The following is a 24,113-nucleotide window of genomic DNA, read 5'->3' on the forward strand; positions in this document are numbered from 1 at the left end:
CCACAATTCCTGATACAACTCTCCTCTAAAACCTTATTGTCTGTATTTCTAGACATATTCTGGTTTTGCACAATCCTACTGGAATGACTCATTTACTTCTGCCTATGGTAGCCTTGGGCTTTATTAGCTTATACTGACAAACACTTCCACATTTGTCCAGCAAGTCAGTCCCAAAGGCCTCTGAACCACATGCTCAGGTTTATCACAATTATGACTCAAGATAATAATTTCTCAAGATACATTTTCTGTATCCATTGTGTTCTTGTTGATGAGAATGATGCTATGATAACATATCTGGTAAAGCATTTGAAGGTAGGTAACTGGGCTACTGTGTAATAAGAGACATTTCATCCTTGTAGAACAGACAGACATGGCAGACACACAGGCAGAAGTGTGTAGTTAGGATTCTTTACATCTTTATGTACCAGGAAATAGAGAATCTGGACCAGAAGCAGAGCCGACCTACAACCTCCTATCCCTAGCTCTTCAGCTATGTGAATTCCCACTTGCATCCATATCTAGTGGTTCAATAATCTCTCCCAAAGGCCCTGATAACTGGGAAGCAAGTGTTCAAACGCATAAGTCTATGCAGGACATTTCACATTCAAATGGTCCCACCTCCTAAACACATTGTACTGCACTTTCTGACTATGCAGAATGCCTTCTTTTGCATTGTAAATCATTACTTCCTTCCTCACTCATTGACTGTATATTTGGATTTGGAGGTTTGCCGGATTAAATATGGAAATGCTTCATCTCTATCATGTGTGACTCACTGGTACTTATCAAAACTCTGGTGCAGAACTTGTTTTACATATTTAGAACACTTTCTGCTGTAACACTATGTGATGAAGGGAAGAGATTGGAAGTGTTTATGTAAAATAAGAGTAGTTTTCATTTCTGATGGATTGTCACATGCTGGGAAGAAAATAGCACAATTTGACAAAAACAGAGACTTAACTTTTCTGTACATATGAAATGTGCATGATGTAAATTCCGAGGACACAGTTATCTGAATACTCAGGCAGAGTCAAGGGGGAGTAGAAATGGTGACAGACAGGGCACAGGACAGAAAAGCAGTGTTCCCACAGGTTCTGTACTCATCTGGGTTCACATGGCTTGCCTACTTTATTGAGTAAGTCATAGCAAGTCTCTTACCTCCATTTTCTCATCTGGAAACTAAGACCAATAGTTCCTACATTACTAAGTAGTATGCAGGATAACGTATAAAATTACATGCCTGGCACACAATAAACATTTTGTGTTAGTTAAAGGAAGAAAATTAGTGGTAGCCATGTTTACAAGGACAGTTGGTAGACACTGTTTTGGACAGAAGTTTCCACTAGCTTGTATTTGTGAAGAAAATAGAATATGAGAAAAGACTTCTTTTATGTCCCTGCCAAGGCTAGTGCCACATACAACAGCTGGAATCTTCTGACCCTTGTGAGAGGCCTGAGACCCAAACAAGAAGACAGTGATCATTACTACTCCAAGCCATGCACTGTGTGATTGACATGGCAGGGATGAGAGCCATGTTGACTTCCAAACAAAGAGCTTCTCTAAGTCCAAGGAAGATGAATGAGGGCAGGTCACATGTGCAGTAGGAACACAGCCACTGAATGAAGGAACATAGGTCTTTAACACCTGTAGCTCTGGCCTTGTATTAATTTCTATTCATGGTGTCTCATGAAGTATAACTGAAGTGATAAGTTTCCAAGATATATTCAGGAAAAATGCCACTTGGCTCTGTCATGGACATCCCCAGGCATGAGCTATGTCACCAGGGACTTCACTGTCATCCCTTTTAGAATGACACTAACAATCATGACTGTTACAAATCTTTATGACACCACACAACAGGGTCCAGTGCTTAAGGCACACTTTAACCTCCACAATCACTCCCAGAGCTAGGTGCTGCCATAATGCCTGTTGCACACACAAGCAAGAGTCGTGTCTGAGCCCTCTGTGAGAATGGTGCACTGTGTCACAGGGAGGGAATATCACACATACTTACAGGCCAAGACCAAGCGCCAGGGCTAAGCACTGTGATCATCACTACCAAGAAATCCTGGGGCCCATCCAAAGGACTTCCCACCACTCTCCACAGCTTCTTAAATCTGAAGCCAACCTGTATTTCCCTAGCAAAGCAGTCCCTCTTTCATGGGCACAGGGCTGATGTGGTAACACATTGAACTGAACCAGGGAGAGGATTCATAATCTACTTTCCCACCCTTCACCACAGCTGGAACACCCACGCTGCCATTTCCAGGACATTAAAGGAATCTCCATTTCTCTCCTCCAATTCAAAACAGTCCGGATGGCAAGTGCCCAAGAATGTGGTTATCAAAAAATAGCTTTGAATTTTAAAGTCACATTTTTAAGAAGTAAAATAAATCAATTACTCTCTATAGTAAATGTCATGTTTCATGAATGCCAGGGTCAGGGCAGGAGAATGGATGAAAACATTGTCAATCATTGTTCTGGTGTGGCCATGATTCTGCCCCGCCCTGACCTCCTCTTGGAGTTTCTCTATCCTCAGCCTGGTTTCCATTCAGCAGCAAAACTACATTTACTTTCCATATTTCCAAAAGAGGAAAGTTCCAGAGAGCAGCAGCACAGCACTAGGCACACACTTATAAACTGCTAGCTTCCTAAACAGATGAACAAAAGTAAAACTCACACACAGATGGCACAAAGGACCAACAAACAGGCAAAACCACCAGAGGACTACTCACAGGGGGATTCTTTTTAATCCAGTGATATCTGTGGACAAAGACCATCCTTCGGGGTCCTTGGATTCATCCCCAAAGAGATGAAGGCGCAGCTCTATACCCCAAGTTCAAAGAATGATACTCATGTGAAAGAACCTGAATATAAGACGATGGATAGAAAAGGAGAGGGAAGGGCTCAGAACTCTTGGGGAATATAGACGAGGGGCCAGAGGATGACTCTGGGGAAAAGGCAAGGGCCAGAGGCAAAGAGATAACTCTGAGGCTAGGCTAAAGGATAGTTCTGTCCAGAGTCAAAGTGAAGGGAGAACGCCACCCAGATAGATGAGGACCTGAAGTAAAGGCGATTTAGGAAGATTGAAGTCCTGGAATCTAAGAGACAATGGAAAAGCTGTCCTGTTAGAAAGAGCAGTGGTCTAGACTCACATTTCCCAAGTATTTATACTTTAGCCTTCCAACAGTGATGACAGAAAGCTCCATCTGTACTTGGAGGTGAGCATCCTCTTTGGGTTTGGACAGGGTAATGTTGGAACGTGTGCCTTTTTCCAGGTAGCTGTAGTCTAGACTGGAATGTAGACTCGGGAAAAAGCATCATACCCACTGACTAGCCTTTGTAGTACTAGAAGGGACTCTGCAGCTGTCTAAGAAAAAATGGTCATCATCAGTATCAACCAGCTACAAACCCTTTGACCGCAATAGCAATCTGCCTACAAGATATACTGGTGCAATTGTACACAGATGGTATCTGAGTCAGCAACTGTTTTTTTGGATTGGATTTAAGGCCAATTCTGTGAAATGGTACCAATGCCTAACATTGCTAAAGTGGCCAGAACTTGGGACTGGGTAGGCCATGGGCCTAGGAGAAAACCTAATACTATTACTTTTGCTAAAAGAACGTAGCCATGAATTTACTCCTAATGACATAATATCATACCCATAGATCAGTGCCTCAATAGATCAGTGCCTCATTCGGCCCAAATCAGAGAGGCTTCCTTTTGCATTAGATGGGAATTAACACAGAGACCTATAACTGGACAGTGTACAGAGATCGAGAGACTGTGGAGAACTCATTCTTAGTGGGATGTCTTCATCACTCTGTTTCCCCAGCCCCACCCCTGAGGTGCAGGGATCTTCAGGGAAGGGGAGGTGTAAAGATAGAGCCAAAGGTGAAGGATGATTCATAGGAAATGATATCTTCCACGTACAACAGGACTAATGCACATATGAATTCACAGAGACTTTGGAAGCACACACAAGACCTGCACATGTTCAAACTACACAGGATTTCAGCACTGAGAGGAGGAATTAGATTTCAGCACTGAGAAGGAATACCTGTGCCCCACCTGTAGCAAACAAATTATCTGTAATTGATTCCCATTGGCAAGGAAAAAAAAATCAAGTTTTATTCCATGGCATGCCATTGGGTATATCAACACTCTAGGGCAGGCCCTGTGCTCAAGAGTAGTTGGCCAGCACAAATTACACTCAGCAGTATTTTTGTGAACCTTTTGTTTCATTTTGATGCTTTTGCTGTTTTTTGTTGTCATTTGGTTGCGTTTTGTTTTGTTTTGTTTTTGTTTTGTAGAGATGTTCTTACTGTTTTTTTTTTTTAATCTATTTTGATTTTTGGTTTTGTGGGGCTTTTTTCTTTTCGTTTCTTCCTATTTTGTTTTTATTCATTTATTTCTTGGTTTTTCTTCTGTTCTGAAAGAAGAGACAGAACATCAAGTTGGGTCAGTATGAAGGTGGGGAGGAGCTGGGAAGATCTGAGGAAGGGAAAACATAATCAAAATATATTGTATAAAAAGGTTAATTATAAAATAAAGTTACTCTTGGGCAAGGGTAAAGGAGTAACTCTAAAACCAACAAACCAGCAAACAGCACCGGGTGTCTCTCTCTGTGCTAGGCACTAAGTTGAATGTTACCACTCTACCTACTCCAATGCTACAAATGACTTCAGCCTTGCAGACCAGTAAACAGAGGCCCTGAGAGTTTCCCAAGTCCCTCAAACCACTGCTTATGAACAGGACTGACAGTCCGGTCCCACCATCATCCAAAACCTCCTGGGTGATTTTGGAAACAATCCTACCATAGCACAGGGCAGTGGCTGGAGTGGGCATAGCCTAGGAATGGCATCACAGAAGCCTTGGACAAGGACACACTCATTTCCTACCTGTCACAACTAGTAGTTAGAGTGATCTTACCAAGTTTGGCTCATGTAGTGTCCTTGGACCTGTTGCTAGAAAGAAGAGCTGGAAAGATTTCCCCTGAAGAGGGTAGTCCCCTTTGCAACCTAATAGCCCAGGGACTTGCTGTCACAGAGGCACTGGGAGGAATCACACTTGTGCACTGACCATGCCATATGCACAGCCAGAAGCAGTAGGGGCTGTGTGGCCTCCTAGGGAAGCTGACATGTATGTATGCATGAATCCACCCTCCTATCCACTCATGTACAATCTCTAAGCCAAATGCAAGCCTGTAGGGCTGAGACATACAAAGGGCCCTGTGATACTCTTCTCCCATTAATATCACTTCCAAACAGTACAAATGAATAAGCCAACGTGTACACACACGTCACCCTATGTCCATGTGCATGCACATAAAGTCAGAAGTGTGAAGGAGTTATCCTTTGAACTTGAACCCATCCACTCACAACTTAGGTTTTGTCAGAGGTAGTTCCTGGGGCCTTCCTAAGGACTATACTGACCAGCTACCGGATTGGGAAGAGGGATGCCTTGATTGTTTTTGTTTAGAGGCAAAGCTTTACTTTAGTCTGAAGTCTCTGATATTGACCCAGAGTTTGACTCTAGAGCCCTCACTTACATACTCTAGAAGAGCCAGTAGACAGGCTGGAAAGCAGGAGCCAAGCCTCCACAGGCTTCAGCTCAGCATCCCAAGGAGAAACAAACCATTAGAGTTGGGATTTATTTCTAACATTACCAGGTTAGTCCCTGGTGCTTAGCACAAACCTCTCCACTTCCCTCTGCATCACCCCCACCCACATATTCAAAGAAAAAAAAGCAAGGAACTTTAAACAGCCTTTTAAAGGGTTTGTGAAGGCTTCTTGCACATCAAATGGCTCTTCATAAACAACATTTTAATGATTTCTGTGTAAACAAATCAGAAACATATGGATTAAATTTTCTTCAAAATATACACATGTAATTAAGGGGGAAAGTGCTTGGCAGAATGCATTTTGCATTTTATCAAACTCAACATTTGAAAAATAGGTCGAGACAGATGACAGATGCAAAACCAGAGAGCCCGCCTGCCCTACAACACACACACACACACACACACACACACACACACACACACATCTTCTTAGCAGGAGGCCAGAGTCTGCCTCGTTAGACCTTGGCTCTGTCTCTGAGCTGTCTAAGAGAACCTCCTGTACTATAGCAGATGAACCACTCTCTCAGACTCTGTAACATTGGCAATGACTCTTCCGAAAGCTACTTCCATTTTGTAGGTCCTCTAAGTACAGCACAGCCTGGCAGTCCATTCATGACCTCATTGGCACTCATCTGAGAAGTCTAGTAGATACATGCCCTAAGATACATCTTGAGATTTACACATCCCCATAACCTGTACTAGCGTAGTGCCCTTCTGCTGTCCCCCCACTCCTGTCCCCCACAAGACTAAGCAATGAGAGGAAGCAGCAAAATTAGGTATTTGCTGTTCCTTCTCCTCTTTCATGCATGGATTAAGTGCAAGCCTGTTTTCAGTTGCCCTCTTCTTCAAGTGTTCCTTGCAGCAAGAATTTGACAATGTATATACCATATCTATGGTATTACACTGGGGTTCCTACCTCATAAGCTCAACATGATTGATATATGTGTGCACTGAGACGCCAGGCCTTAGAATCCCCGTCATAGCCTCCCCAGTCCCAAGCCATGTGCACGCCTCTTCCCTGGATGCCCTCCAAGCAGAATCCAGAGTCTTCTCCCTTCTCGGGCTTCTTTAGAGTGAGCATATCCCAGAGTACACTGCTCAACCCTTCTTGGCCAAGTGGTTAACTACATAATGCCCAGTTTCATGGCTTTCGCTAGCTTCACTAGCTTCTTATGGCTCTCCCATCCTCCCACGGCCTGACAAGACTTCCGAGACTCCGTGGATCTCTTTCTTGGACTATATAAGAAGCTTCCAGAGCCCAACCTTCCTTGCTTAAGTCCTTAGTCCTCTTGAGTAGAAACGTCCTTGTCTTTAGAGTTTAGTACTTCCACACCCCTAAAAGACCTACTCTCTAATGCTATTCACCATTGTGATGAGGTATTAACTATGAATTTTGGGGCGACACATACATTTAAGTCATATTCATACTATATGGCCACCATGTGCCAGGCATCCTTGCCTATGCTTAATTTTTTAACAAAGCCTCATCGGCATCAGGTATGTCATTACTTATCCAATATCACTCATGGTTGGAGAAACTGAGGCACACACTTGTATATAGTCACAGATGTGGTGGTGGGATAAACCACGATACACAAGATTCTCAACTGGCAGATTCACAAGGCTCCCAGCATCTTCTACTCCAATCAGCCTTATTCTAAGCTGCCTTCTCTCTTTAGGAGAAAGGTTGTGAGCCACTAAAGGTCTTTTCAGTTTCTTTTCCATTTGAATCAGCTGGAGTATGTCTCTATTGCTTGCAAAGTCCATGGAACAGCACAGCGCTGGCTGACTAGGAAAGCAGAGCTCAGCAAATAACCTGGAAAGAGGCTCAAGACAAAAGGACACTAGACAGATGCTGTGGATTCCTGTCCTCAGAGAAGTCCAAGGGCAGAATGAATGAACAGAAGCAACACATGCCCTGGACAAAACCAGGCATCACAAGGCACATGAACTACCTAGAGCAAAGCATGTATGCTACCAAGGTCTAGAGGAGCAAAGGAGGCTGCATTTGAGCTGCTTTTGAAGGGAAGGCATTAGGAGAATCAGGAATTGGGAAGGTAAGGGCAATAGGAATTACCTATTATCACCTGGGTGGGCAGAGGAGAGAAATGGAAATGATGGAGTCAATTGGGAGAATAGGGCATTTTCTTTCACAGATACACAAATATACATGAACCACACACAGATTGTGCACCACTCCTCTTATAATGCTTAATACATACAGATATGTATACATCTATATGTGGCATGTGCATATAAATCTCACATGCTTTCAGATTCTTAAGGTGTGCCCTACTAGTGACCCCCAAGCCTCATGTTCTCCAAGATGCCTATGAGTGTAGCCCACACAAAATCAGAAACACACTGAAACACTGCAATTAATTTGTGATTGCCTTTGTAAATCATTTGTGGATTTCTTGGATATGGGTTTTGTAAATTACCTCGAGTTGCAATGTCAAAGGTTGGACATGCCTTAAAGGTATGCAGCCAAGAGTGTAGGTTTGTCCAGCCCTCTGTTGGCTCACTGATGGTCTCCCAAAAGGACATGTCCTGTGCTTCATTTCTGGAAGTGTCACCTACACTCTAAAGGCCTCAGCCTAGTCTTTCTCATCTCCAAGAGTCAGACTCAAAGCCCCTAACCATCTGCTAAGAATGTTTTAAAACGACTGCTGTATCAGAAGCCTCAGGATCCTCAAAGGGATGTTCAAAGAGGGGAGACAAACCAGCTCTTTTGAGGCCCTGTGGGATTCGCACTTCTGTCTCAGTTTGTGAAGCTGCAGTGTCTTCTGTAGCCGAGACGATAGAAACACAGATCGGCAACCACAGGGGGAAACATTGGACTGGTTGCAGTAGAGGCAGGAAGCCCATGGGAAAGCTTTGGGGTTATCTGCTGCTTTGATGTACAGCTGGAAATTCCACCCGACAACCAAGAACACAGAAGCGACTAACAGGGATCAAACATTGCTATGCACTCATGGGGTCCAAACTGGCAGAGGAGAAGAACCCCGGGCTAGTTTCCTTTTCCAAAAGCAAGATTTCCACCCCAGGGACATGAGAGGCAGTGACCACGCCCAGAGTGTGTGTTTTGTGTACATGTCGTCAGAAACTAGATCTGTGCTGGAGACTTCTAAACATGATATATATTTCTGCAGTTTGAAAAGAGACTTTGAGAGGCTGGTTTGAATTAGAGTAGAGTCAAGAATTTTTTTAAAGTACTCCCCTCTCTCTCCTATGGGCAGTTACTCCCTGCCTGGCTGAGACAAGATACAGCCCCTGGCTGACCCTGGTTCACTTCCCACTGCCTGACAGGGTGACAGTTGAACCTGAATAGGAAATGACAGGCAGATCCCATGAGGACTGCCAAGGATGACTTAAATCTAGTTATTAAACTCCTATAGCTCAAACTCTCAGACTGTTAGGATTCTGTCTAGCAATCTTAATGATGCCATTGTAAAGCCTGTGTGACCAATGACAATGTGAGTTCTTTACCATCAAACGGTACAATTATGCCTTTTAATCCCAAGATGAAATGAAGTCTCTATCAGGTGTGCTAACGGTTTATGCAACCTTGAAGTCACTGTCATGTTTTAAAAGATCATTCTGGATTGTTTCATGTCTGAAATGACTCTATAAAATCATACTCATATTTCATCTTCTTTTTTGAACATATTTAATGCTAGAAATTTTCCACCAGCTACACTGCACAGAAATTCATTTTCGTTTCGAGCAGCTATTACCAGCATCCTGGAGGACTACCCTCTACTGCACAGTGCTGAAAACCAAGGCAAAGCTCTCTTTGTGACCTAGCAAGCCCTGGCAGGGGCAGCTGTAACTCCTTCGAGGCACTTTAGACTGCTATCAGTCTCCAAAAGGGACTGAGAAAAAAATACCTTTTCATTCCCTAACAATATGAGCAAAGGAAGTGTGTTCCCCTGGATTTACTGTCTGCTGGCTTTGCAGAGATGCTCGCTATCTTGTTGATACAGTCTTCCTGTTATCCCATTACCACAGCAATTCCGCGACAGACTGCAAATTCTTTGAAAGTTCACCCTGGGATCTCTAGTAATGAGCAAAATAGTTAATGAAACAAGAGCTACCTGCCCTGACTCTGAAGAGTGAGTATCAGGCAAACAGGAAAGGGCACCATCGAGTGTCCAGCCATAATACTAGGGACAAAATAAATGTCCTTGAGGTACAGAATTGGGAGCTTATGGTTGACCTAGTCCCTTACTAGTGACATAGAATAATTCAGCAGCTCATTTAATAATCATGAGATTTCTCACATTGACTCTGCCCACCTTGCAGTCTTTGTCACCACTGCTTAGCTATTTCTGTAGGTTGGGAGCATGGCTCTCACATGCATAGATACATACACACATCACTGTATCCCCTTGACTATGTAGCCCAGGCTGGTCTTAAACTGGAGGATATGTTCCTGCTGCTTCTCCTTCCAAAGTGCTAGAATTACAAGGGTGTGCCACCATAGGCAGCTTGGACACAATTATTATTCCCATCACAGAGGGGAAGAACTATGTTCCCCACAAATGGGGTTGTACATCTATGATCACCTTTAGAAGCAAGTGGGATAGGGAGATTAGCCAATATACCTGGATGTCAGCCCTTGGCCACCGAATTACCAATTCAAATGGGATGATGGGAAGGTTGGGCAAATAACTTCAATGTCCATGTGAAGAATAGATTTCAAGAAGTTAAGCCAGGACACATAGAACCTTTTTATGCCCATACGTCTCTTTGCCATAAGGAAAGAGGACAGCCTGCAGCTGGTCCCACAGCAATCCCAGAAACTCCCAATCCTTAAATACCTTCAAGGAAGGAAAGCAGGAAAAGGGAGGGACAAACTGGGTTCGTAAGCATGTTTAATCTGGCAAGGTGACTTTGCAGATAAACGTGTTAAAGGAATAAAGCCATGCTGCCAGCTTACAGAAATAGTTAACCAGTTTTAACAAAGTCTGCAAGGCAGGCAGAGCAAATATACTTACAGAAGAAGCCTGCTGATTTCTGCACTGCACATTAACATGAAGGAGAGAAACAGCAGCTGAGAGACTCCAGGCAGAACAGGTACATGGTTAGCCCACCTGGAAGATACCTGAGTACTTGACGTGTTGCTGCACTAAGGGGGTGCACCTGGATCCTCTTCACCCTCTAATGGGAGCAGGACAGGGAGTCTTACCTTTGTTGTACATGTTCGTTGGCACTTGGACATCACTCAGACTGATGTTCACAGGCAAATTATTAAAATGGTCATTGGGGGCTAAGATGAATTCCTTTCCCAATTCCAAAAAGTTCCCGTCTTTGTCCCTCTCGTTGATCAGCACAGCATTGAAGTATTCATACTGAAAGAGAAATTCAGAAGATATTAGAGGCCAGTGGTTCTGGGGTTAGTGCTGACACTTCAAGGCAGACCTAGGCACATATACTGTACTCCTGCTTATTCTTAGGATGCCATCTGCTCATGGAACCAGTCTTTAAGTCTTTGCTACACTGGCATGGGTTCCACAGCATTATAGGAATATTTCCAGTGTTATTCAATATTCTTGAAGAAAGCCTTTATCGTAATACACAAAGGATTGCTTAAAAACATTTTATTCTTGAAGATAGAACACATGTCCTAAGGTACCTTACACATTTAAGTTGAATGCGGCTTAAAAAACAATAAATAAGAAAATATATGCTATGTCAGATCACCACAGTTGTAGAGAGAAAAGGAAGTACAGGGTTAGTAGAAGAGGAAGAATATAATTTGTTTTACAGAATTTATTCTTTGGTTTATTTATTTATTAGTTTATACAGTATTTTTTTTTTTACACAGAATGCTTAGGGAAGACTTTCCTGCTATGGCAATTTTGCCAGGGGGCATGATGAGATGAGACTATCAACTGAGAGAAGATCTAGAGAAGGCATCTTCATCAGAGAGAGAAGCAGAGAAAGACTTTCTCATACAAGTGCTTCCCACAGAAGGCTTTGTCCTCACTGTCTCACATATACAGAATGCTGACTGCATGGTGGAAATTATTCGAAGGCCTTGAGGGGTTAACTTGTTAGAATCTCAAATTTCATGAGACAAATGTCTATGAGAATCTGAACTCTGCAAATGAGGAACCTGAGCACACAGGTGTATGCACGGTGTCAAAAGCTATAACGCCAACAAACGGATGGGGATTCAAACACCAGTGACCTACACACCCCCAGAACTTGTGCAATGTGGGAAGACACCCAAGGGTTTGTTTGGTTGGAATTTACAGATCAGGATTGTAAAAGAATTATAATGATAAGGGCATTAACGAAAACAAACAAACAAACAAACAAACCAGGTGTGCACTACAGAAGCAGAGTAACGGCTCACCTACAGTAATGTGGCAAAGCAACATAAGATGCTAAAATTACAACACTGAAACAGACCTAAGGGGGAAAGCTTCGGATGGATAATGAGATGGTACACAGCTAAAGAAATAATCCGTGTTCTTTAAGGCATGTCAATGGAAATTCCTTCACCTGAAAACCAAGGGCGAAATTAGACTAAACTATTCTAGATCTATGGGACAATTGCAAACATGAAGTGTGTGTATGCAGAAGGGAAGGAATGTTATGTAGAAAGGGTTGAGGGAACACTTGAAGTTTTAAAGTGTTTTCTAAAATTAATGACGGACACCAAACCACAGACCCAGTAATCTCAGAGAACACAAAGCACAATAAATACATAACTCTATGCTGGCACTTTTCATATTCAAACTACAGAAAATCAAGCATAATTCCTGAGAGATGCTTGTGGGGGGGGGTGTTTCATCTCTACAGAACTGCATTGGCTAACCTTGATTGCCAAGCCAACTCTATCTGGAAGCAAGTGAAACGCAAGTGGCTGCTCCTGGTGAGAGAATTTTCTCAATTACATCTTTTGAAGGGGAAAAACCCACTGTAAATTTGAGTGACACTTTCTGGTGACAGTCCACATAAGGGACATAAAAGATGGAGACTTTTGCATCTGACCTGCTTGCCTTCACTCTCCCTGACAAGTTCATCTGTCCTGTAGGTATTAGAACCTGCTTCTTTGGAATTCCAATGTACACTGAAGACAACCTGAGGCATGCAGTGTTGTGGACTGAACAACGATCATATTCTTGGGCTTTTCATTGGGAAAGAGCTATTGTTGGAGTAGCCAAACCGCAGCCTGTAAGTCACTGTAAGAAGACTCCCTTTAAGACATAGATTCATTCTAGTAGTTCTGGTCTTTTAGAGCAGTAGTCCTCAGCCTGTGTGTCATGACTCCCTTGACAAACCTATATCTCCAAAAAAATATTAACATTATGATTCGTAACAGGAGCAAAATTATAATTATAAAGTAGCAACAAAAATAATTTATGGCTGGGGGTTCACCACAATGGAAACTGTGTTAAAGGGCAGCAGCATTAGGAAGATTGAGAACCACGGCAGTAATGACTAATAACAGCAACCAAGACTAAATCATCACACTTCTCTTACAAACCATGAAAGCAAGAGGCAAGCAGAGTATACTGCTAAAGTAGCCAAAGAAACTCAAAACCATCAAGGTGGAATTATGTATCCAAACATACTTATACTTCACATGTGAGCAAGAAATGGGGAGACCAGGTCAAATGGAAGTGGGAGAAGATTTGTCATTAGTAGGACACTTGCTTTGCAAAAAGTCCAAGGCTTTTCATAGAAGGACAAGAAAAGTGTACAGAGCAGAAAGTATGGTTCACATAAAGAATAAATGAAGATACAAATTGTTCTCTGTAAATCTTAACTGACCTAACATGTAAAGGCTTATTCAAAATAAGGCCCATAAGTTATTGGAGGATAATGGTTGGTGGATACAGAGAAGGGATTGCTTCAGGGGTAGGGAATGTTCTATGCCATGGTTTGAAGATGTTTCTTACAAAGTTCAGTTATGGTCAGTGTGATGACAATAACACACATCTATATCATGAGGGCCCCCCCATGAGATTTGGTACCCAGATAGAAGGGCTCAATAGAGGAGTTCACCCTATTTGCTGGTCTGCCTCCTGCCACATGAAAATAGTGTTTCTTTCAGCCAGAGGTTATAGCCACTGTGCTACACTCATCAGGACTTTGTCAGTTATCACTGGGCTTCACCTGCAAAATTGAGCAACAATACAGATAAAGTGAACAATAGCATGGACAGAATTGAATTGGCATTTGTATAATAGATATGTCATCCAGGAAGAACACAACATATTTGCTTGCCTCACAGGTGAAGGTGTTTGCTGCAAACATTCACCAGGATAGACTACATTTTGGGCCATAATATATGCTTTCTAGACTTAAAGGAATACAAACCACATCAAGCATTTTCCTTGTTCACAGGGGATTAAAGTAAAAGTAAAAGACAGTTGAGCACAGTGGCAGTGGCGCATAAGATTCCAAACATCTGGGGATTAAACAATACATTTCTAAATGACACACAGACCAAAACCAAACAAACTAACAAACTTTGGACAATTTTTAAAACATTAAGAAAATGATAATATAAGTGATCAAAACAGATGAAACAGTTGATAGGGGAATCATAACACTGAATATGCATAACACTAAAAAAGAAAGCAAGACCTGGAAACAACCACCTAAGCATCTATTCCAGGAAGCTAAGAGTGATTCGCACATCCGATCTAAAGCAAGGGACATCCAAATGAGATAGTATTTCTTCTAATTTGTAGAACAGAAATCAGTGAAAGAGGAAACAGGGAATTAATCGAGAAAATCAATGAAAACAGAAGCCTATTCCTGAAGAAGATTTATTAGAGTGAAAAGATACCAAACAAAATCATCAATGAGATGACTGGACATCAGACAGAGTCCGGGGGCCACTAGGTGCAAAGTGCCCAGGGTTCAGACCCAGGACAGTCCCTGGGTGCACTTAGATCTTCTGGTTAAGGAGTTGCAACAGCACCTCTGAAATCTCTAAAACTATGTCAATGGAAATGTTACTAGAGACCCAGTGCCAAAATTTACATTGATTTATATTGGGGGTTGGTCGATATTACCTAGCAACCTAACCTGGTTGGCATTCATACAACTTCCTAACTAACAAGTATACTACTGTAGTCAGTGAGGTCCATCTGAAGCATGATATTTGGATTTTCCCAAATGTGGTGCATTATAACAAAGACTAAAGGTAGAAAAACATCATAAGACTCCCTCCATAAACATAATACGTGAGGCACGTTCCGTTACTCTGGTAGATCCCTGAGAAAACCAGCTTCGGGGGATTTGCCTGCTGCTTTCAGGGGCTTCAGTCTGTGTTCTACTGCTTTCTGACTGAAGAAAGACAGAGCTCTGTGACATGAGGGCTTAGTATAAACAAAGTGTTCCTCTCCTGTCTGCTAGGAGATGCACAGGAAGGGACCGATAACAATCTATACTCTTTAAGGCATCTACTCAGTGACTTGGATAACCTGCTTCCTCTAACTGAAACCCATCTCCCATTTCCCCCTCTTCCAATAATATCATCAAATCACACACCAATCATTGAGTTAATACTGATTAGTCCACAGCCACTGTAGCCTAGTTCTTTCTCAATGATTGGAGCCTCTTAGGAGTCTACTTCACTTCCAAGCTGTAATACATATTAAATTAAATCTATATGCCTTCTGTTAGGCACTGATTTCCTGGATGCAGAAGCACTAATCAAAAATAATTTAGGGGACTTTATAAAAATCCAAAATTTCTACTAGTTAAATTACCATTATAAAATATGCAAGGAAGCCACTGCTAAGCAAGAGCTGTTTGGAAGCCCCACCAGTGACTTGCACCAACAATACATACCAAGCTCACATGAGCCACTTAAAATTCCAGTCATGATTTGGGCACATATTATACAGGAAGGCATATAAACAGCCAATGTGCAGACTAAAATATGTTCAACATCATTAGCCATCAGGGAAGTGAGAAATAAAATCCTGATCACATGCCATTTCATACCCAAGGGATAGCTAAAATAAAGAACTCTGGCATTAAAATGCTGCCTCTGATACACAGTAACCAGAAATCTCATGTAGGTGCTTGTGAGAATATAAAATGCCATGAATATTTTGGGAAAATATTTTGTGCCTTTTCACAAAGTAAAACATATACCACCCTATGACCCAGTGGTTCCAGCCTTAGGGAAATGAGAACATACACCCAGAAGAAAAATACTTGTGTGGATGTTCACAAAAAAAAAAAAAAAAAAAAAAAAAAAAAAAAAAAAAAAAAAAAAAAAAAAAAAAAAAAAAAAAAAAAAAAAAAAAAAAAAAAAAAAACAAAAACAAAAACCTTTCCTAACAGACCCCAAATAGAAATAGCCAAGATAACCCGAGGAATGAAGGGATGAACCTTTGATATGGTCATGCGATAGGATGGGTTACCATTTGAAAGCAAATTACTGATACATTGAGAGCATGACTAAAGCTCAGGTGCATTGTGGGTACACATATGAGATTCCACCCATTGAAAGTTCTACAGCAGGCAAGGTTACTGTACAGTTGTGAGGCAGGGTTGGGGTTACTGGAAATCCTTCCTTTTCTGTAGTGAGGGCCACACAGGTGTATTCATTTCTCAGTTTTCATTGGATTGAATGCAAAAGCAAGCAATCAAAACAAACAAACAAAAGAACAAAAACAAAAACAAAAACAAAAACAAAACCCTGCGTTTCAGTAAATAGGAATGAATGGAATGGGTACCCAAAAAATGCAGCCACAGTGTCTTTTAATTATTTTTAAAGTTACGGATTCGGGAACTTAATTTTCATGCATATTCACATGTGTAGGCATATGCTTGTATATTTAGGTGGAGGCTGGAGGTTGGCACCTGGTGTCTTTCTCGATCATTGTCTACCTTATTTACTAAAGTAAGATCTCTTAATGAACCCAAAACTTGTGGGTGTTATTAGTCTAGCTAGCTAGGTTACCCGGGGACCTGATATCTCAGCCTCAGGAGTGCTGGATTACAGGCAAGCTATCACATCTGCCTGGCTTTTACATGTGTTCTGGGGACCTAAACTCTGCTCCTTCTGCTTACATGGCAAGAGCCTTACCCAAGGAGCCAGCTTTCTCATCCTCAGTTCATAAACTGTATAGGTCTGAATTTATATTAATACCCCTTCTTTTTTAAGCACAGTTTACTTGGTAAGTACCACAAATACAAGTAGTCATATTTTTCTCCTGAAACAGAAATACCTTAATCACCAGGGTCATAGAGCTCCTTATGAAGACTTTGCTTTCTTGGCCCTCCCCACATAAACCCACATGCTTCACAGACTGCCATGTGTTCTCAAGCTTAAACTCTCGCCTCCCTACTCCCATGGGACTCATAGTTGCACTTCCAAAAACAAAGCCACGGCCTGCTCCCTACATGACAGAGCAGCTGTGGCGCACACACCCTGGAGGCCTGGAGGCAGCTTCTAAACTGCCATGTAATTAGGTAAATCTCACAATTCAAGACGCAAAGGAAGTAAGATGAAAATGTAACCATGCTATGCTCACCGGTGAATCATCTTTTATCAAGGACAACTGTGTGTTGAGCTTGTCCTGCCCAAGTCGCAGAGTCCATTTGTATTGATTTTGAAAAAGCTTCCTTATCATAAGAAGAATTATTCCTCAAGGAGGTGGGATGCAATTCATAACAGTAGCAAAATTACAGTTACAAAGTAGCAACAGGAATAATGTTATGGTTGGGGGTGGGGGGTCACCACAACAGGAGGAACTGTATCAAGGGGTCTCAGCACCAGGAAATTTGAAAACCACTGTGGGTATCAGAGATCCAACTCAGTCAGCACCATAGCTGGCATGTGTATTTACTCATGAAGACATATCTCTATAAGCCATCCCTTATAGTTTAACTAGGCCCATTCCTTGCAAGGCTTCTCAAAGCCTTCAAGTCATTGGAGAAGGAACAATATATACATTAAACTGGGCTGTGTTAGATGAGGTGTCAGGCGGAACATTTTTCAGATTTGTCTGACATGCTGCTATTCATCTGAGCATCATAGAGCTCACTTTACATGTGTGCATGTGTGTGTGAGCACATGTACTATCTTTTAATCAGTACACAAGTCATCATAGGACCAGATCCATACTCTAAGAGCTGCATCTGTGTCCATATACCATAGCATTCCCAGCTTCAGCTTGGTGACATCAAGGATAACTTGGTGGCTGATGAACTAGATGACAACTTCAGCATCCATTTGGCTAGCAGGTGTCTCCTGTACTGCACGGACACTGTGCTTTGGTCAGCTTTGTGCATCCCCATGATGTCAGGGAAGCTACTCAGAAGGCTCCATATGGACTGAAGACAGGGAAGCAGGGTGGGCACACTCATATCACTTAGTGGCATCTGCCACTATTCTGGACACAGGAGTGGGTTTCAGAGAGAGGAGGTGACTGAAGAAGTAAGTAATCAAGGTTGATGCTCTGCATTCTGGCCATCAGATGAAGAGAACAGAGATCCAGTTGTCTATTCCTCTGGCCTACAGAGGTCCTCCTCTGAACTGTCACTGACAGGAATCATGGCTACATTCAGTCCTGATAGGATGTTGTCCAGGTCCAACTGTAGGTGCTACAGGTCTGATGAGTGGAAAGTGGGAAGGGTCTGCTTGTGTGCCCTCCCTGATGGGAAAGCCGCAGACAACTGAAGCTTCTGAGACAGCATCTCTGCCGGGGAAGCTCAGTCCTCTTCTGAAAGACAGCCCAGCCCTTTCCTGCCACCCACAGCCTTGAAACTCATCACTCCCTAGTTGAGGGGCTGGCAATCTAGAGAGTAAATATTTTAGGTTTTGCAGACCAAACAGTCTATGTTGCAACATACAATTTGGCTATTTTAGTGAAGGCAGCCAAGTGCAAGGCATAAACAAAGGGGTGTGACTCTATTCCAATAAAACTTTATTTACACAAGCAAGCAGCTGGCAGAGGACAGCCTGCAACCCCTTGTTTTCCTGTGCCCTGTCTAGATTCCTTCTTTGTTCTTTCAGTGTGACAGGAACCTCCTCTCCCCCAGCAAGATATCCCAAGGCAGTACATCTCCACACAGGCTGAACCTCCTTGTAATTAAATTGTGTTCCTGGACAGGGTCCAGGCACTGGGATTCTTTCAGCCCTCCCAAGAGACCCAGTATGCAGCCCAGACTGAGCCATGGTGCTTCGGATAGTGGTTGCTACTTCTTCCTGCTCGCTAAGTCACAAGACAGAACCTTAGGATGTTAATCAAGCCCCTGCTTTGTGGGCAGCAAACATATGCTGTACACGGTTTGCCATGGTGATTCTCTTCTGCCTTTAAAATCTTTTGGTTGCTTCCTGTGTGTGCATGCCACAGACGAAGTCTCCTGCAACCTCCCAGAGAGGTGGGCTTCTACATCACTCCACCCTGACTCACTTCTGAGCCTGCCATGTACAAATCATGAAACCCAGGCTGAAGGAGAGATCCTGAACACCCAGCTGAGTATCCTTTCATTAAGTGACCATAGGGCAGGTGGCTCCAGAGAAAGTAAAGAGACAGACAGACACATGAAATGACAGGATAGTCATGTACAGGATAATTGGGTGTTTATACATTGCCTGGGTTTGAGTCAATCTTCCTATCTATAAGATGGGGTAACTGACTTACTTCATGGCCTTGTGCCAAGCTGCTATCCCAGCACCCAGTACAACTAGAAGTAAGTACTTGACAGTGGGTATCCATGGTAACAAATTCCACTCTACCTGCTTCTTCCTTTCCTTTATGGTATTCACAACACTAGAAATCCCTAAAGGATATATTTTGAAAGCTGATCTCCTTAAGACTGGTAACACAATCCCCTGGATGTCTGAAGCCCACCCCTAACTTTCTTACTACAAAGCCCATACCCAAGGCACTAATAGACATGAGCAACAGCCAACTCAGAGAGACATTTTCATATTTCTAACTAGCTAGGGATGAGTCCCCGAGCTGTGAGCTGCCTGATTCTGCTGCAGAGCCTCCTAGAGTGTGGATTTCACACTGTGTGCCATTCAGGATGCTAGATCCTAGCCTATCTGGCCCTAAGAACCAGAGCCTGGGAGCTGAGTGCACAGGGAGGCACCATGCTTGCTTTCTAAGACATGCTAACAGACTTAACACTGGGCTTCATTTTCCATAGAGCTGAGTGGGTGACACTCCTTCAGAAGCCAGAATCGGAAGGTATATGATGTGCAGGAGCAGTGGGCACCGTGCCAACAAGCAGCTCTCGGTGTGTTTGGGTTCTCCCCTCTCGAGCTTGTTTTCCAAATCTTTCTAGCTCTGGGATGCTAGCCAGCTTTTTATAACTTAGATTAGAAAATAAAAATTAATAGGAAGATTAGTCCCAAATGAACCAAGCTAACATCCAGTTCTCCAGGCATGCAGAGCCTGTGCGTGAGTGACATAAACAGCTCCTAAAGCCCAGCCCCTCTCAAAAGTCTAGTGCCATTCGGTTGCTGCTCGACAATCTCATTTTCTCTTCATGGGTGAAAATTGATTTGTAAATGATCTGTTCCAGGATATGTCTGAGTATTAACATTACATTAACTCACTTATAATTCCCCAAGTGTCAGGGTTCCTTTAAGAAAGCAGATAATGAATATCCCTCTTCTGCCATCTGGGATCTGCAGCCTGAGAGCACTCATGTCCGACTATTAATGGCCCCCTTAACCAGCTGCTTAGACAGACCTTGGGCGGCTGCTTTCTGCAGGCCACTTAGCATTCAATCTTGAGACTGTCAAGGTGGAATGTTTTATTCCAAAATGCTGAATTCAAATCCTAGCTCTGTTGCTATGCCACAAACTCTGCTAACCCTATCTACTAAATGAGTTAGCAACCACCCCTGTTATGATAGAGTTTACTTGAGGAATAAGCAAAATAAAAGTAAAAGTCACATGTTGTATACCCAGATCATGGTATCAGGTTCAAATATTTATTGCTCTCTTGATTGTGACTCAAATGTGGTTGTAGAGAGGATGTTTCCTAAGCTTCTAACTACTAAGGCTTAAACATGTTGAGACAATCATTGAGCTGGTAGAGCTGATAGATGAGCCAAGGGGAGGGGCGTGGTTTGAGAATAGAAAGTATATATTGGGACTTTTCCATTGCTGTGTCACAAGGTCTGACAATTAAGGAAGACTTGCTCTGTTTTATAGTTTTAGATAGTTTAGTTTATGGTGGCTTAGCCCTCTTATGCACTTGGGTAATACATCTCGGAGGAAAGAGCCTGACAGAGGAGCTTCTATGTGGAGGCAGGCAGGAAGGAGAGGGGATGCCAAAGTCAGGCTAGCTTTCTCCTTTCCCCACTTTTATTGTGTCTGGGTGCCTAGAGCATGGGTATGGTGCTAGCCACAATTGAAGCAAGCCATAGCCATATTTAAAGCAAGTTCCCATACCCAGCCATTAATGTTCTCTGGAGAAGATGTGTCTTACCTATAATCCTACATCTAATTAAGATGACCCTCTTGACTAACAGTTCTACAAAACTAGCCTAGGTCAGTGCCACCCCTCTCATCTGCACCCTCAAACCCCATTTGGATCTTCCATTCTCATCTTAGCAAACAGATCATCAAAGAAGACTGAGAAAGTGGCCCATCTCCGTATTCAATCCTTCAGAGGCTTCTACTGCTCTTAGGTTACCCAACATCATCCTTTGCCTTTCACACACTCATACACAAGTGAACACACAGACAGACAGACTGACATACACACACATTCACATACTGTTTTGACACAATCATCTTCATGTCACCTATCTAAGCAGAAGTATTCATGAATGGCTCATGTATATGCCACTGTGAGAGGTGTTGCACCTCAGATCCATTTGTAAGTGAACTTTTGTTCTTCTGATCAGGGTGTAGGTAAGGTTATCTGAAAAGTAAACTCATGCCTTGATTCAGGAGGAAAGAACACGGTTGACATCTAAGGAGAAAATCCTGCTAAGGTGGAAAGAAAGTCTGATATGGAGGTTACTTTGGTCCATGTAGCATCTCTTCACCCTGCTTTCAGTAAGAACCCCTAACTCTCCTTAGTACAAGTTTTAATAAAACTTGTCAGCCATACTTCAAGCAAGAGCATCTGACTTAAATCAGCCTATTAAACTTTTCCAGGGAATGCTATGAATAATAGGGGTCTGAGCTCCCCACATTCATTATCTAAGAGGCAAGATGCCCCACTGCCTGTTTTGGGCTGTTAATATTTTGTTCACAAAAGGATCTTCCTCTTTTCAGAACCATCACAGAGCAAAAGAACAAGAAGAAATACTCAGGATGTATCTATGTTTATGTTTCTCTGTTCTAAGACTGTCTTCATCTTATCACAATTTTCATCCAATTTTCTAAACCTAAGAAAGAGGAAAGGGTAGGATGTTGTATGGGGAGGGATGGATGATGGGATCAAGTTGTACAAAGATGAATCTTGGAGCCCACACATCTGATGAAGGGGTTACTATGAGAGTATATGACTGCTCAACTGGATGATACCCCCAAAATTGTCTACTAGCTATATTATAAAGAAAAATGTTTTTACATGTTTTGGGATGTATATATATGTGTGTATTTCTGCATGTGTGTGTGTGTGTGTGAGAGAGAGAGAGAGAGAGAGAGAGAGCAAGTGAATGAGCATGAGAATATACCCACTACATATGGAGGTTAGAGAATAAATTGTGAAAGTCAGTTATTTCCTTCTACCATGTGGGTCTCTGGAATTGAACTCAAGTTGTCAGTCTTGGTGTTAAGCACCTTTACCCACTGGGCCATTTCACTGGCCTATACAATAGGATTTTTATAAGCACCTTCTGAGATAATAGCCAAATATAAAATCATCAATTAGAACAACTGAATGGATTGCATTCAAGAACTTCAACAGTTGAAGCTCAGCACAGAGCCTCTGCACACAAATCAGAAAACCAATTTCTACAACTAACTGTCCTATAATGAGCTGCCTCACAGGCCAGCAAGTAAACTTTCTTGGTCTATCCATGGACCTAAATCTCTAATGAAAAGCATGTTATGGAAGGATAAGGTTAGGCTTTGGCAACAAGGCATTGTGAGTAGTTGAACTCCCTGACTATAAAGCTAATCTATGACTACAGTGTTGCATATTAATAATAGTGACCTGTATTTAACATTATCTAGCTAAGTTCTTCTTCAAAGTGACTCAGACCATTTCCAATATATTAAGAAAAGGTTTCTGCACAAAGTGTAATTTAAGAAATAAATCAGCCCTTATTCCCATACCATTCTAACTTTGCCATTCCCACATAGAAGAGTTAAGAAGCAATTAAAAGATAGACACTGAATATGTGGCCTCATTATCATGATGATGACTGCAATTTAGAATGTTCTAGTACTTAATATCCTTGTGGTCCAGTTGCGATGGTGAATTACTTTATGTTACTCACAAGATGTTAATTAGAAAAAGAGACAATCAGGGCCACGGGACTTACATCACAGAAGGACCTAATGCCTGTTTCTAGTTGCTAAGGTAACATATTATACTAATATGTCTTTTATCACTAATTACTGTCTTAAACATCAGACTTCCTCTCTGATAAAAATGAAGAAGAAGAAGAAAAAAATAATGGTAGCTCAACGGATGAGATTTACCACTGGTATAACCTGTGATGAGGCACCAAGTTACCAGTGGTGCTACAAGATTATAAAGGGGAATGAACAGGAAAATAGCAAGTTCTTCTGGACATACAAGATGCTATAATTTAGGTCTTTACACCCCAAAGACCCGAGTGGTAAAGGTTGAGTCTCCAAATCGCAGTATTATTAGACAGTACAACTTTTGAGAGGGGGGCCCAGCAAGAGGAAGCTGGGTGGTTGGGAACATGCATTTGAAATGGGAAGTAGGGCTTATGTCTTTTCTTTCTCTCTGCTCTTCCTTGTCACCATGAGATAAGATGCTTCCTTTGTCTCGTGTTCCCATCATTATGTCCCACCTCAACATTGGCTAAAAAGCAATGAGGCCAATCAACCACAGATTGAAACATTCAAACTGTGAGCCGAAATAAACCTTTCCTCTTTCTTAGTTCACAAGCTTGGGTATTTTACTGCATGCAGTAGCAGAAAACTACCTAACATATAAAGAATATCTAGAAATTCACAAGGTCTAGAAAAATATTATTTCCTTTCCACACACAATAAGTTGAATGTTGTTCAAACAATGCTAATATTATAGAATGTTATGCTGTGGGAGATGGGGAAATGGCTCAAGCAGAAAACTGCCTACAACAAGGATGAGGATCCAAGTTCAAACCCTGAGTACTCCCCTAAAATCTGTGCATAGTGGTGTGGGTCTGAGATTCCAATACAGAGGGAAAAACACAAGCACATCCGCGGAGCTCACTGGCAAGCCAGCCTGACTTAACCAGCAAGCTCCAGACTCAGTGAGAGAACCTGTCTCAAAAACTAAGTTAGACAACAATTAAAGAAGACAAGCAAAGGTGTTTTCTGGCCTCCACATTGTGTGTCTCTGT

General features: G+C 42.2%; 1 protein-coding gene across 2 annotated transcripts in view; it reads right to left on the reverse strand.

The window, feature by feature from the left end:
* The window catches only part of Cacna2d3 (calcium voltage-gated channel auxiliary subunit alpha2delta 3), an 810,117-nt gene that overhangs the window by 476,239 nt on the left and 309,765 nt on the right, over nucleotides 1–24,113 (reverse strand). For both annotated transcript variants that reach the window (XM_021181598.1, XM_029469011.1), the window contains exon 5: nucleotides 10,816–10,978. In XM_021181598.1, coding sequence (XP_021037257.1) covers nucleotides 10,816–10,978 — 163 coding nt within the window. The remainder of the gene's footprint in view (nucleotides 1–10,815; nucleotides 10,979–24,113) is intronic.

The sequence above is a fragment of the Mus caroli genome, chromosome 14 (assembly GCF_900094665.2).
Source record: "Mus caroli chromosome 14, CAROLI_EIJ_v1.1, whole genome shotgun sequence".
Lineage (NCBI taxonomy): Eukaryota > Metazoa > Chordata > Mammalia > Rodentia > Muridae > Mus > Mus caroli.